The 13,376-nt window shown below is 40.7% G+C and overlaps 1 protein-coding gene across 5 annotated transcripts in view; it reads left to right on the top strand.

Moving 5' to 3' along the window:
- LOC129213945 (transmembrane protein 132C-like) overlaps positions 1–12,541 on the top strand; it is a 219,445-nt gene extending 206,904 nt beyond the window's left edge. For all 5 annotated transcript variants that reach the window (XM_054844831.1, XM_054844830.1, XM_054844833.1 and 2 more), the window contains 2 exons: positions 337–528; positions 9,507–12,541. In XM_054844831.1, the coding sequence (XP_054700806.1) occupies positions 337–528; positions 9,507–10,706 (1,392 nt within the window). In that variant the 3' untranslated portion in view covers positions 10,707–12,541. The remainder of the gene's footprint in view (positions 1–336; positions 529–9,506) is intronic.
- The last annotated feature ends 835 nt before the right edge of the window (positions 12,542–13,376 follow it).

Here is a 13,376-nt window from a genome sequence, read left to right as displayed (position 1 = left end):
TGAAATGGTTGGGAAGTAAATCTGATGAGCTCATCCATACTGGGACACAGAATAACAGAGGAAGAAAGTTTTAAATTGACTCTTCTAGTGAAATCATGCAAATAACACAACTGAGATAGTATAGCTCTCAGTACCGGATGCAATGTTCTCAGCCATAACCTCTCTACTGAATGTTTTTCTGACCCTACTAATGAAATCAGACTGCCTTTTCAGTGTGCTCTGCCACGTCATTTCTATACATAAAGCTCTGGAGACAAGAAGGGATGATGACATCAAGAAAGGTTATTTTAATTGGTCAGGCTTTTCCTAAGATGATTCTTTTGTGTTTCTCCAAAGGTTTTGTCTCCTCTGTCTGACTCCATCCTGGCAGAGAAGACAGTGACTGTGCTAGATGACAAAGTGACCATAACAGACCTTGGAGTGCAGCTGGTAGCTGGGCTTTCACTCTTTCTTCAGCCAAGCGCAGCAAGTAGTCAGGCCATTGTGGCTACAACCGTTGCCCAAGAGCTGCTTCATACTCCTAAGCAGGTAGTGTACATTCCATATTTACTGTTGTTGCCTTTTGGGATGGGGCAGTGTTTCATCAACGTGAAGTACAGATAATTCATAACAAGTTTGGAAGTTAGACTTTAAAGGATAGGTGTAGTACCTGTCTATGGCAATTGCTTTCCTCTAGATGTACTCTGGAATTGTCTTGTCATTTCTTCCCTTTAAATATGGACTTAATCTGCAGTAAAAGTTCTGACTACACTGAAGTTTATATTATTTACATTTTTAATGCCCTTTCTTTAAATGATGCAACATCTGTTATTTTCGCAACACGGGCAGTCTTTGGACAGTGATCCTTGTTTGCTATATGAGCATGCCCTTGTTTTCCATGCCAGAGAGCACAGACCTCTGCACGTCACAACAATTTAATATTTTTAAGAGCTAAAAAATAGAGGCAGAAGATAACCAAATACATTTCTTTTCCCTCCTGGAGTCACAGCAGACTTCCAGGCTCCTCTCTCCTTCTATTGTTTAGATGGATTTGGGGGGGTTCGTCATTCAGTTCATGTGCTGATCCTACTTAATTTAAGCCAGCAAATCCCCATCTTCAGGTCACAACCCGTATGGAAAAGAAGATTGGAGAACATCATCAGATCAAGGCAAACAGTTGCTTTGGAACAGAATAAAACCAAGGGTCAGTAGCAGTGGAACAAGCTATGTTCATTGCTCTTTCAGTCAGTCAATTTGGAGAGTGGGACGGGGGACCATGCAATTAACTCTGTCCACAGCAACTCCTCTCACAGGAGGAGTATTTCATCTCACATAGGTAGGGAGACATCTCAAGTCAAGTTTTATGGCCCATTTTCATGATTATTGCTACCTAATTTTCTGGAACATAAAAATTATTTAGATTGTTTTATAACTTAGTGACAGGAAAATGTCCAAACTAGAAGGACATGCTGCCCATCTGTTCCATTTACTGCATCCTGTAAACATAAGAATCTTATGTAATTAACCCGTTTATACCCTTCTCCAGGGCTTAGAAACCGTGCCTGACTATTGTCTTCAAAGACTGTAAAAGCAGAAGCTAAAGCATGCCTAACCCAATTCTGGTACGTAGGACAGAGCACCATTTGTCCTGCAGCATCATTGGAAGAATCAAGGCTTTGACTGCAGATAAAAGAGCTTGCAAATCTGGAAAGGTTGCACAGATATATTGTCAACTTTTGTAGATAGATAGATCTATCTATCTTTTATAGATAGAATTATAGATAATCTGTCCTGAGTATGCAAAGATATTTATCAGCATCAGGTTATGGCATATTATGACAGGGCACTTCAGTAGCGCAGAACATGACATCTCATATTGTGTTATGGCATGGTGATATGATGTGATGTGTCATTATATATCACTACAATTGGCAAGTTATGAAATAATACAAAAGAGTAAAAATGTGTAAACATGGTTTGTTTTGAAATTATTTTTCCCAGCATCTGTGTAATGGAACGATTTTAGTGCAATATTTTATTGGAGCTGATGTTCTTTTGCGGGACAACTTCAGTTTTCTCAGAGTGGCACATTTCTGATACGAAGTCACTGGACATATCAGGCTCCCTTTCTGAGCAATGCCTTCTGCTTCTGGTACTGCTGGGCAGCGTGGGATGCTGCTGTCCCTACTGTCCTCTTCCTGGGCCTACAGATAGCACTACTGCGTCATGCTCACTGAAGATACCAACTGTAAAACAGGAGGCAAGAGAAAGTCAAGCCTTTTTTTTCTCAGTAAAAGAAGTTTAAAATCTGTTGTTTCTTCTCCAGACTCCATCTGCAAAAAAAACCCAGGACCTAGACTCTGTTAGAAGGCAGTGGGAAACCTTCTCTACACCAGGATCTGGAACGCCCAGGGAAATCTGGTTGCTTAGTAGCCATCCCAAATTAGTCAGTTTTTTCCCACTCCTGTGCGCATCTTCTGTCCTAGTTTCCTGCAAACATAGAGCAGCATGTTCTTGTGGAATTCCACTTCAGTCTCTGCCGCTCCTCCCAGCTTCTCCAGTCTGGAGCCTGGCCACCCCCGTTGCCTCTGCTTGTCTTCCCACCACCTCCTCTTCACCAGGAGAAAGAGAAGTGTCCTGCCTGCTTCCCAACTGAAGGCTTTGCTGGGAACATCACTCCTCACTTTGGGGAATTTGTGAGAGTCAGTTCCTGCTCAAGCACTGTGAGTGTTTGCAGTCCTGATCCTGGTCACGCCAGGTCACTGTGGAACCTGAGCACAGTCCCCAGTTAGTGGGGCACTTTGGCAGTGCCTTCATCCCGGAGGCCTGAGCTAATTCCACATACCGTGCACTTCACTTCCTACTTTACTGTAAGCCACTCGTTTGTTCTCAGGCCTAAATCTTACTTAGCCTGTAGACAGGGCTTGCCCAAGGAAGGGCTGTTGAAAAGAGACCTTAGGGACTTTGCATTTACATCATCAAAAAAATAAGACAGGAATAGATTTCACACTTCAAAATACCTTGAAGGAAATATTCTTAGCATAGGAGTGGCCTGTAGAGTCACATACATCTTTTCCTTTCATTTGCAGTTTGAATGGAAGATATTTAAGTCACTTGCCCTTAGAAGAATTAATGCAAATGTAGGAATGCTTGTGGCTAAATTTTTCAAGAAGTGACTCATGATTTAGAGTATATCAGCTGAGATCCTTACCGAGCTGGAATTTCAGAAGGGAAGTGCTGAGTGTTTTCTGAAAATCAAGTACTTTTGAAAGAGGGTTTTTTCAAGGGGGCAGTCCAGAACTAAGCATATACTTGAATGTTTCAAGGACTTAATTATTTAGGTGTCTTTTTCTCCAAAAACAGAGTTTTGAGAAAGGCCCAAATAACTCATGCAAACCTTACTGGTGCAACTGAAAAACAGAATAACAGTTAAGATAGCTGAAGGTTTTATTTTTCTCAGGAATGATTGTGTATGTTTCAGCATTGTTACATGGAAAAAACCAGTCAATGTGTTCTTAGTCAAATGTTTTCCTTGGCTCCACTTTAGCGCCTTCAATAGCCAAGCTTCAACATAGATTAGCAAATGTCCTTGGGTAATTGGTACTCTGGCAGGCACAATATTGTCCCTAGCAGATTAAGCAGTACATCTGTATAGCATAAAGCGTTATACAGATTGTGCATTACAGATCTTTCAATATCATAGGAATGAACTTAGTATTTTGGCTGTGACTTTCTTTCAATGAATGTAATGACTGGATTAGTTCCTTGATTATAATGACCACACCACGTCTGCATAAGTAGCACAAAGCAGCCAGAGCACCAAGTCCTGAAAAGTTGGCAGTTTCTCCAAATACTTAGCAATCTAAATAGGATGAACTAATGTGGTTTTTTATCTTGGATGCCTTAAGTTAGATATCTTTATCTATAGTTGGGCAGCTAATTACCTGAGGTGACCTTGAGGGATGCTGAGCCCATGCTTCCTTTTTTTTTTTAAATCAATGGGGAGCTCTTTGGCACTGAAAAGTGGATCAATAATTTAGATACCTAAAAATAAATGCAGGTTGACTAACTTTTAAATATCAAAGTTGAACTATCTTCTGAAAATTTGGAAACTGTAGCTGTGAGCAGTCTATTTTTAGTGGCCATCTGCTCAGGTAGGAAAGCTGTTCCATTTGGCTTGCTGATGGTTGTTAAAATCAACACTGCTATCTTAAAAGCTTCTCCAAAATGTAAATAAAAGAAAACCTACAATGTTTAAATGTTTTCTGATCTGAGTGATCTTCAAGGACTCTTAAATTTCATCTGGCTCTGCAGGGAAACTCACAGTCATATCATAGCTTTTCATCACTGTAGGGTATTGCATGTGGTCTAATGAGCTGAAATGGGAGAGTGGATGAAATAAAAGGAAAAAGCAAGCCTTTAATAAATAGCTGTGTGTATTAATATATCTCTCAGTGCTACTGGAAAAATGCAGACATTTTCTTAGGGAAAAAAAGAGCAATGTTAGCGCTTTCTAAAGGCCAAGTTATTCTCTTTCACATGTGTGGTTCCTGTTGAGGTTAGTGACAAGACCCAACCCTGTGAGGTCATCTGTAACCTCAGGGACTGTCACTCTGACAGGACGTGAGGGTTCTCAGCACCACCTGAATCAGAGCCACAAGCTAGAGATGCTTGCACGTCCCTGCCGTTTGGATGGACATGATACTGTCTTGTTTTAACTTACGTCCTTCATGCAAACTAGTTCTGGGAGTTCACTGACATCTCACAGTTAAGTAACAGATATTAGGAGTATTTTTATGGTGTGGATTCATTACCCCATTCCGGCAATACAAATTACACTTAAATTGTATTTATATCTTCTTTAAACTGACAGAGCAATCTAATGGCTCACAAGTATGACAAAGGAATTAAGCAGCATGGGAAAGGGAGAAAGGATGCATTGTTAGATAAGAATCTGAATTCTTCCCTTGCAAATACAAGCAAATTCCCACTGGAATGGAATGTCACATTAGCAGATTGGACAAAAAGGAGAGAAAGAAATACACAGTAGGGGAATGCATGGTTTGAATTAAGATCTGAGTCTTGGTTGCCTTTCATTTCCACATCATAACGATCAAGCCCAATTTTTACTACACAAGCCACAGGCTTAAAATAAATGCACATGTAATACTTTGATATTTCATGTGATAAAATTGCTAGGGAAATCCATTTCAGCATTCAAGTCCCCAGACAGAACAATCAGAGCTGTTCTAATAGAAGTTGCTGAGAACAGTGTTCCCTTGCCTTGAGTTGAGGGGTGGATGTAGTTGTTTTCTGCAGAGCCATCCAGCCATCCATTCCTTTCCTTTGGTGTCCTGCCTCACTCCAGGACTATTGCAGCTGACCCCAGCAATTGAGGGCTTATTCACAAATACTTTTATTTGTGCTTTAGTGAATGAAGACCATTAAAAGGGCTCTTTATTCTGGGCATGGAATAAAATCAAATATACTGATCGGTCCTCACATCAGTGTTTCTAAGCAGCAGAATTCTCTAAAACGCAACCAGTCCTACACACTTTACTCCCTTATTTTCTGCTTGAAGAATACAAGATAGCATGCCCTGGTATCGAGCTGACCCCAGCTTTTTTGAGGAGGTATTGAAGGACACTTTGTAACCACTGACTGTGATGCTACAGATGGGCTCAGTGGAACATCCTAAGATACACAGACTTTCAAATGCTGTGTGATGCTTTAGAGGGCAAAATAATCATCACTGTGGCTCCCAAATTTTCACAGGCAACTCGTGTGAGTCCCAGCACAGTGGGACTCTGCATGATGGGCTTTCTACTGAGCTTCCAAACCAGCTCTGCTTCCTGCATTCAGGTCACCTTTTGGAGCGTGAGCCTCCTTGTTTTATCTAGGTGGAACAGACATAGCCAGCAAACAATAGTGTTTGTGGTGACTCATACGGCAGGGCTGGAAGTATTCCAGGACAGGCAATACAGAGCTCCTCGGGGACTGTTGGTTTCCATTAGTGCCGTGTTACTTCTGTACCCTGGTAATTTCCCCTTTGTTTTACCCACCTAAACATAACAAGTGGATAACAAGGGAGATGAAAATGCTAAAAAAAGCAAAATGCAAGTTTATCCAAGATTTATTAAGTGGCATCTTTGGACTGATAAGCAGCAATGTAATTCAGGGCCAGAAAAGGTGGTGGAACTGCAGCAGATCAAGAAGAACTAACCAACTTACTGTTCTGGCGTCTAGTTATACCTGGAAAGGAGGAAAAGAACAGCAAAGGCACAAGAGAAAATGTAGACAAAATGTGTCTTGATAAAGAAAGATTTTTATATGCTTAGGGAAAGCATGGTATTTGATAATCAACAGGGGCTGTGGGAAGCAGTTTCTTTATCTCCTCTGGACTGGATTTTGCTGTCATTAACATGATCTAATGTACATTATCTGACTCACTTCACATCGTCACAGTCACCATATAAATCATCCTGTTCTCTAAGAGACACTGGCACTAATGTGGTGGTGTGGTTCATTTGTTCTGGGAGTGCAACTGAGTATGAGTGTTTGTGCGTGCATATGTGAGAGAGGAAAAGTGGAAGAAAGAAAGACCGGAGAGCCAGATAATCTCTCAAACTATTTGTTTATGCTTGATAATTAATGAACACAAGCATTTGTCACCTCAGTGTTGAGGGCATCAGACTAGGGGCAGCAACTTTGCAGGTAAGAAGGCTCCAATCCATCCTCATCTGCTGATAGTAATTGGAGGACCTTGTCAGAGATTCAGGGGGATTTATTGATGCAGTACATAGGATTTGCAGAAACAGCTCTTTGAAGGACATGGTACTAAATCATTTTTTTCTTTCTTTTTTTTTTTTTTCTTTTAAGCTTTTCAGAATTTGTAATCATTTGGGAAATTCACTTCCTTCCCCTGCCTTCAGCTTTCCTTTAACAATGTGAATGAGAGGACATGAACTCTTGCCAAATAGAATATTTGGGCTGATACAATATACTTTGGCAGGATTTGAGATTCTCTCCCTCTTTCTCTCATTTGTTTTCTTTCCCTTTTAATTAATACTGTCCGTAGTATAAGCATGACAATGTTGTGTTGTGAAAAAAATTGTTTCCTCCTATGAAAAAAGGATCTCTTGGAAATAAAAAAAACATCAATGCTGGTTGAGAATAATGGCTAAGCTATTGCACACCTCTGTTACCTATACTAAATCACATGTGTGCCTGCAAATTTCAGTTGACTGCAATTTCATTTTTCTCTATCTCTGCTTCATAAAACCAGGAATGCAGAATAGTGGAGAAATAGTGTAAAGAATAAAAGTTGTTTTGAAGTGTCTTACAACTTTGTCAAATTCCAGCTATTTGGGCTGAATTTTTCCAAGCTGGCTACCTCTTAACCTGAAAGGTGCCTGAGGGCTGTTAAAGCAGAAAGGACTCAAGATATGTTGAAGAAGACAGGAAAGAAGAATATAGAGCCCTCACACGTGTTCGTCTCCAGTGTCTGGACGGAGACCCCAGATCCCTCAGAGGTGCTGTTCTACCACCAGTAAAACCTACTTGCATAGTAGGGGCCATAATCAAATCCGAGGCTCTGCAACACTAGGTTGTATGCTGTGTTTGTCTATTAAGGAATGCACAAAGGATTTAGTAATGTAAATCCTTTTGTAAACATGTGGAACTATGGAAGTCCTCAGCAGAGCTGAGAGGAGGCACAGGCCTCATAATTTCCAACCTTAACTGTACAAAACTCTGCACTTATTTTCTCATTCTGCTCTCCAAAAGAGAGCACCACCGGCAGACGATGTCAAGCCTGTTGTGACAGATGCTTGAAATGATGCTGGTGTTTTTGCCTTCCATAGGTTGATGAAAACTGTGTATCTTCCACACCTCCGCAGTGGTACACGAGGCTGTCCTCTGGTTTTGGGGAGAAGGAAGGCAACAGGGTGTTGAATTTCCAGAGGAGATGCATCTTTTTCTCTCCACACATATCCATTAAAAAAAAAAATCCTTTACTTTCCCATGACTGGGTTTGCTCTACTATAGATTTCTATGATATAAATTTAAGCTGTGCCCTGCAGCTTTATGTTTCTGTCTGTTCAGCCATTTCAGGGTTGTTTCTCTAATGAAAGATCAGCTGTTTTAATTTCCTTATGCAGTTCACCCTTCCTAGCTTCTGAGCTACCCTGGCTCTGTTTCAGCTGTTTGAAGTGCATTTGACTCACCAAAAACTTTGCCTTCTTTCCTGTTGTGCCATGACTTTATTTTTTTTTCTTTCAGCCCCTCAAGAGCTTGCTGATAGCATTTTGGAAATCAAATATTCAGTGTAGTCCAACCTTCTGCACAGCTAAATGCCCCTTGCTGTTTTCATTGAAAAGCTTTAAATCTAACTGGAAGGGTAGCAATTCCCTTTGTTTATAACCATAGCGTAACAAATTGTAGCCAATTGAAAACCATATTAGGTTGTAAATTTGTATTATGACTGGACCTTAACAGGGTGGCAATGTTTTTCCCCGATGGTGATTTTCAGCCCAGTTGTTCTGATGTACCCAAGTGTAAAGTTATTAGGGCCATCTGCGGTTTAAGTCTGGGAAGAAAAGAACTTCAGTTTTGTGTGAAGTTGCACTCCTGCGATCTGCCTGCACGTCTGCTGGCTAAACAGGCAAGACATAGAGCAAATGAAAAAATAAAGAAATCTCCTGCAAAGAAAGCTACTGAGACGTGGAGAAATAAATATTTATATCATCTGGATGGGATTTCAAATGGCAAAGAGCTGACCTCTAGCTTTGTGTTTGCTTCTAATGATGACTTCTAACAGTGCTACCTGCAGAGAACAAAGACAGTCCAATTAAATCCAGGCCATTTGTATTTTTATCGTCGAGATCATACCAGAATCCCCATCCTCCTCTCCTTGATACAGAAATGCAGTGGACTTTTTAATTATCTCAAGGATAAAGTGTGTTTTACTTAAAACAAACCTTTCTCCAGCAAAATGGCAATTGTTCCGTGAGTCTTTTTCTTTCAGGTGAATCTTCTGCTCCAACCATTTCCAAGATACTGTGGTAGCTCCTTACTCCTGCTAAGATATTTATGCCTTACTTAATTTGACAGCTCCCTTTGACACCTCTGCATGGGGAACATGAGGAAAATAAGTGTTCTGTCAAGTGCCTCCAGTAATTTTTCTGGTTTGTCTCTTTCAGCCTTTGTATGACAGGAATGACTTACTTTATAAATCATGTAAATTGTAGCTTGTTAATGGGTACTTTGGTATTAGGACATCTCATATCAATTATTTTATATGTTCTTTTGCAAAACATTTGCAGGAAGGATAACAGTGGAACCTTTAGTGAAAAATGTGACCAATTTTCTGCCCCATCAGTTGAAGCTTGGTTTGCTTTAAATGCAGTGCAGAGCCATTGTCTTCCATTTCCTCCAGCTGCCTTTCAGAGCTGAGAGATTGATGAGCTGCAATGAGTTGAGCTGTTTTATTTAAGACCCTGTCTTTAACCATATCCCTCTTCTTTCAGGAAGCTGTAGTAAGCACCTGGATTCAGTTCAGTGACAGCTCTGTTACTCCGCTGGACATTTATGACTCTAAGGACTTCTCCCTTTCTGCTGTATCATTAGATGAAGCTGTTGTCTCGATCCACCAGAATGCTGCTTTAAAATGGCCAGTTGTGGTAGCAGAAGGTGAAGGTCAGGGCACATTAATCAAGGTGGACATGATGATTTCTGAAGCCTGCCAAAAGTCCAAGAGGAAAAGTGTCCTGGCTGTGGGGAATGGCAATATCAAAGTGAAGTTTGGCCAGAATGATGCAGACTCTGATACAGGTGGAGATTATGATGATGATGAGATTGAAAACCACGCTAGCGACCGGCGGCACAAAGTGTCAGATCAGGAACGGTATGGCCAGGATGGACGATTTTACGGTAGCTCTTCAGCAGAGCGAGAGGAAGGCGCCATCAGGAAAGTCAGCACCACAGCAAAATCTGTAATAAAAAATAAAGTAATTAAAAACAATAGACTGGATGGTGGCAAACTCTTGGACGATAGCCAGCTGCAGAACATTCCTATAGATTTCACAAACTTCCCTGCTCAAGTAGACCTCCCAAAAGGCAATGCAGGCATGGAGGAAAATGACCTGGTGCAGACACCTAGGGGCCTTAGCGATTTGGAGATCGGGATGTATGCTCTGCTAGGGGTCTTCTGCCTGGCAATTCTAGTCTTCCTAATAAACTGTGCAACATTTGCACTGAAGTACCGTCACAAGCAGGTTCTGGTGGAAGGACAGGCCACCATGACCCATTCCCATGACTGGGTCTGGCTGGGAAATGAAGCAGAACTGCTGGAGAACACAGCAGATGCATCACCTCAGCAGGATGAGCACACAACTATTATCGACCGAGGCTCGGGTTGTGAGGAGAGCAACCAGCTCCTCAATGGCAGTGCTCAGAAGAACATTCAGAGCCAGGTTCACAGGTGTGCTGACTCAGGGGGCAAGCTTGGAAAGGAACAGAAATCTGAACCTTTACATTCGCCAACATCTAAACGGAAGCGGGTAAAATTCACGACATTCACTACCATCCCACCTGATGATGGTTGTCCTACTGTCAACTCAATCCTAAGTAGCAATGACGATGACATTAAGTGGGTGTGCCAGGATATGGACCTGGGGGACTCCAAAGAGATACGAAACTACATGGAGAAGTTCAAAGACAAAGTGTAGCTCCTCGCTGTTTTTTTGGGGGTTTAACCACACCTTGATGCCTTCAGTTCTACAGTATATATTGGGACAGAGGAAGGGGAGGGGAAGGAATCACCAGGAGAAATGATGAGGCTGTTTTTACAATCAGGGAAAGAAATTTGCCAAACTGTCCATGGTTTGTTTTTGGTTTTCACATTGTTTTGGTTTTTTTCAGCAGTTATTCTGCTACTTATGGATTTAGGAAGTGGAATATAAATAGCAGAAAGGAACAAAGAAATGGTATGACCAGTATGATGAACTGGGCAAGATGAGGTTGTGAAAATTTGTTTTATGGGTCATGCAAATAACAATGATAGTAATGTTTCAAAGTACCAAAAATATTTGTAAAGAGAAAGGAGAGAATATAAAAGCATGAAAAGAATAAGCAAGAGACAAACAATAACTTGTCTGTATTTCTAATGAAACATCATGATTATGGACACATGACCCACAAGGAGACTTTTAGGATTGTTACTCAGGCATTTCTTTTTATTCCTTCATTTGAAGTGCAGATGTGTCTTTGGCATTACATATGAAGGAGGAAGAAATTACCTGGTGTTTTTATTTTTATTTTTATTTTTGTCTTGTAAGTTGAACAGGATAATTTTCCCTCTTGTATTTTTCTTTTAAATATCTTGAAAACAGGAAAATTTTCAATTCATTAAGTTCACAGTGGACCAAGAACATTTTGTTTCTAAGTTAGCTGTAAATAATCTCCTGTTATTTAAATAATTCAGGGGACAAGTATTGACTAATAATTTCCACGTGGTGTCTCTTCTGAAAGCCTAAGCCTCCATTGTTTCACCCTAGCTAGAAATATGTTTTGTATGGAAGAAGTATTCATTTTACTTTCAGGTTTGGATTGTTTATTTAGTTGTTTGTTTTAAATTTCCACAACCAAAGTTCCCATGTTTCACCAAGGGAAGAAGGTGCTGTTTTATGTTAGCTTTTAGAAGTAACAACCGATGGGAGTGCCCCACTGGTGCATTTTAAATGTACCTGGAACTGAGACCATCACAGGCCAAATATGTACAGCCTGGATTTTGGGGTTTTTTTGCCAAGTCCTTGAATTCATAATTTTGTTCTGTAATTTTCTGTTTATTCTAATGTCACCAGCTCTCATCAAGCTCTGAAAGCTAGAAGAAGAATGGACAGAAAGACACGGATTGTCCCCAAACTTTTATTTCCTTGTACTGGGAGAGCTGGCCTCTGGACAGACTGTTGGAAGGGAGGGAATATTGCTGAAGAAAGATCAAGAAATATCTGGAGCTATTTTATAGATTTTTTTTTTTTTTGCCATTGGACCAGCTAAGACTGAAAATTTTAGACTAGATTGTAAAGCTGATGTTTTGAATAAACAAATACAAGACCAGTAATAAATCTGAAGCAAATATAAAACAGAGTCATAGGTTCGTTGTGTAAGCTGGCAGAACTGTGTTGTCTCAGTGCCAGTTTACACTAATGGAGGATACAGATCAAAATCTATACAATGAGGAAAACCACTGTCATCCAAAACCTTTTGTAACTGAAAGGAAGATGGTATATCCAGCCTTTTGGAAAGCAGTATTATGTCCTGACTGTTAGCCAGAAGCACTTGCATTGTCCTGTCTTTACCATGTTTTTGGGTTTGTTTTTTTTTATTACTAAACTCAGTAGTTTGGTTTTTTTACTTGGACAAAATCAATCCTGCCACCCAGTAACATAGATGGACGTTTTAACAAGATATGCCTAGTATGCATTGTAGACTGAAAGAATGTAATATTTATTTATACATGTTATACAAATTGTAATTAAAATGCTTTACATGGCTTGACAAATTAACCTCTCTTTTCTGAGGGGAGGGGGCTCCTTCTGTCATTTCTGTGTTGAAATACTGCATCCACTGCCTAACAGCTGAAACAAAATCTAAGCTGCTTTCTGAAGAGAGGAAGAGGATAGAGATGTATGAATTTTTTTCACTGCTCTGACCCTTCTTTGTGAACCGCTTCCCCTTCCCACCCAACATGTGGTGATGATGATGGATGGCAGGAGAAGACAGCAGTCAGGCACAGTTCATGGCAGTGTCACTATTCATCTTGTTCATCTTCATGCCTACCATCAGCACGAACAACTCCAGGACTCTTGCTTCTGATGTGTGCAACTTTCGTGCAGCCCAGTCATAATTAATTATGTTGCTTCTCTGATTGATACAGTAGGTTCAGATGGAAGCAAGTTTCACTGAATCACAACTGACATATACAAAGCACCCTGCATCCCAAAGGACCCCAAGCTACTTTACAAGCTAAGCACAGTGATGCATCAGCCACACCTCAGGGATCCGTATATCTTCCTGGGAAAATGCAGGTGTCCCTGAGGTGAAAAAGGCATTTACAGCACGGAGCTGCAAAATACAACAGCAGAGGAACAGGGAAGATAGTATGGAGCAAACATCATACACCATGGTAGCACAGAATATAATTGTTCAAAGTGCATTTTTAAGAAGGCTGTTGCTGTGCTGGACAGCCCCTGTTACAGCACATGAAGGATGGCATCTCCAGTAACCCAGTGCTCCTGAGCACTTTCTGGTGTACTGGTACAGCACTGCCTGCAGAGGAAAGGGGTAATTACTCAATCACTGCTCCTAGTCCTTGCACCCTGACTTTGCTTTTGGCA

This window comes from Grus americana, chromosome 16 (assembly GCF_028858705.1).
Source record: "Grus americana isolate bGruAme1 chromosome 16, bGruAme1.mat, whole genome shotgun sequence".
Lineage (NCBI taxonomy): Eukaryota > Metazoa > Chordata > Aves > Gruiformes > Gruidae > Grus > Grus americana.
Note: the sequence above shows the minus strand (reverse complement) of the source record. Positions and strands in the feature narration are given on the sequence as shown.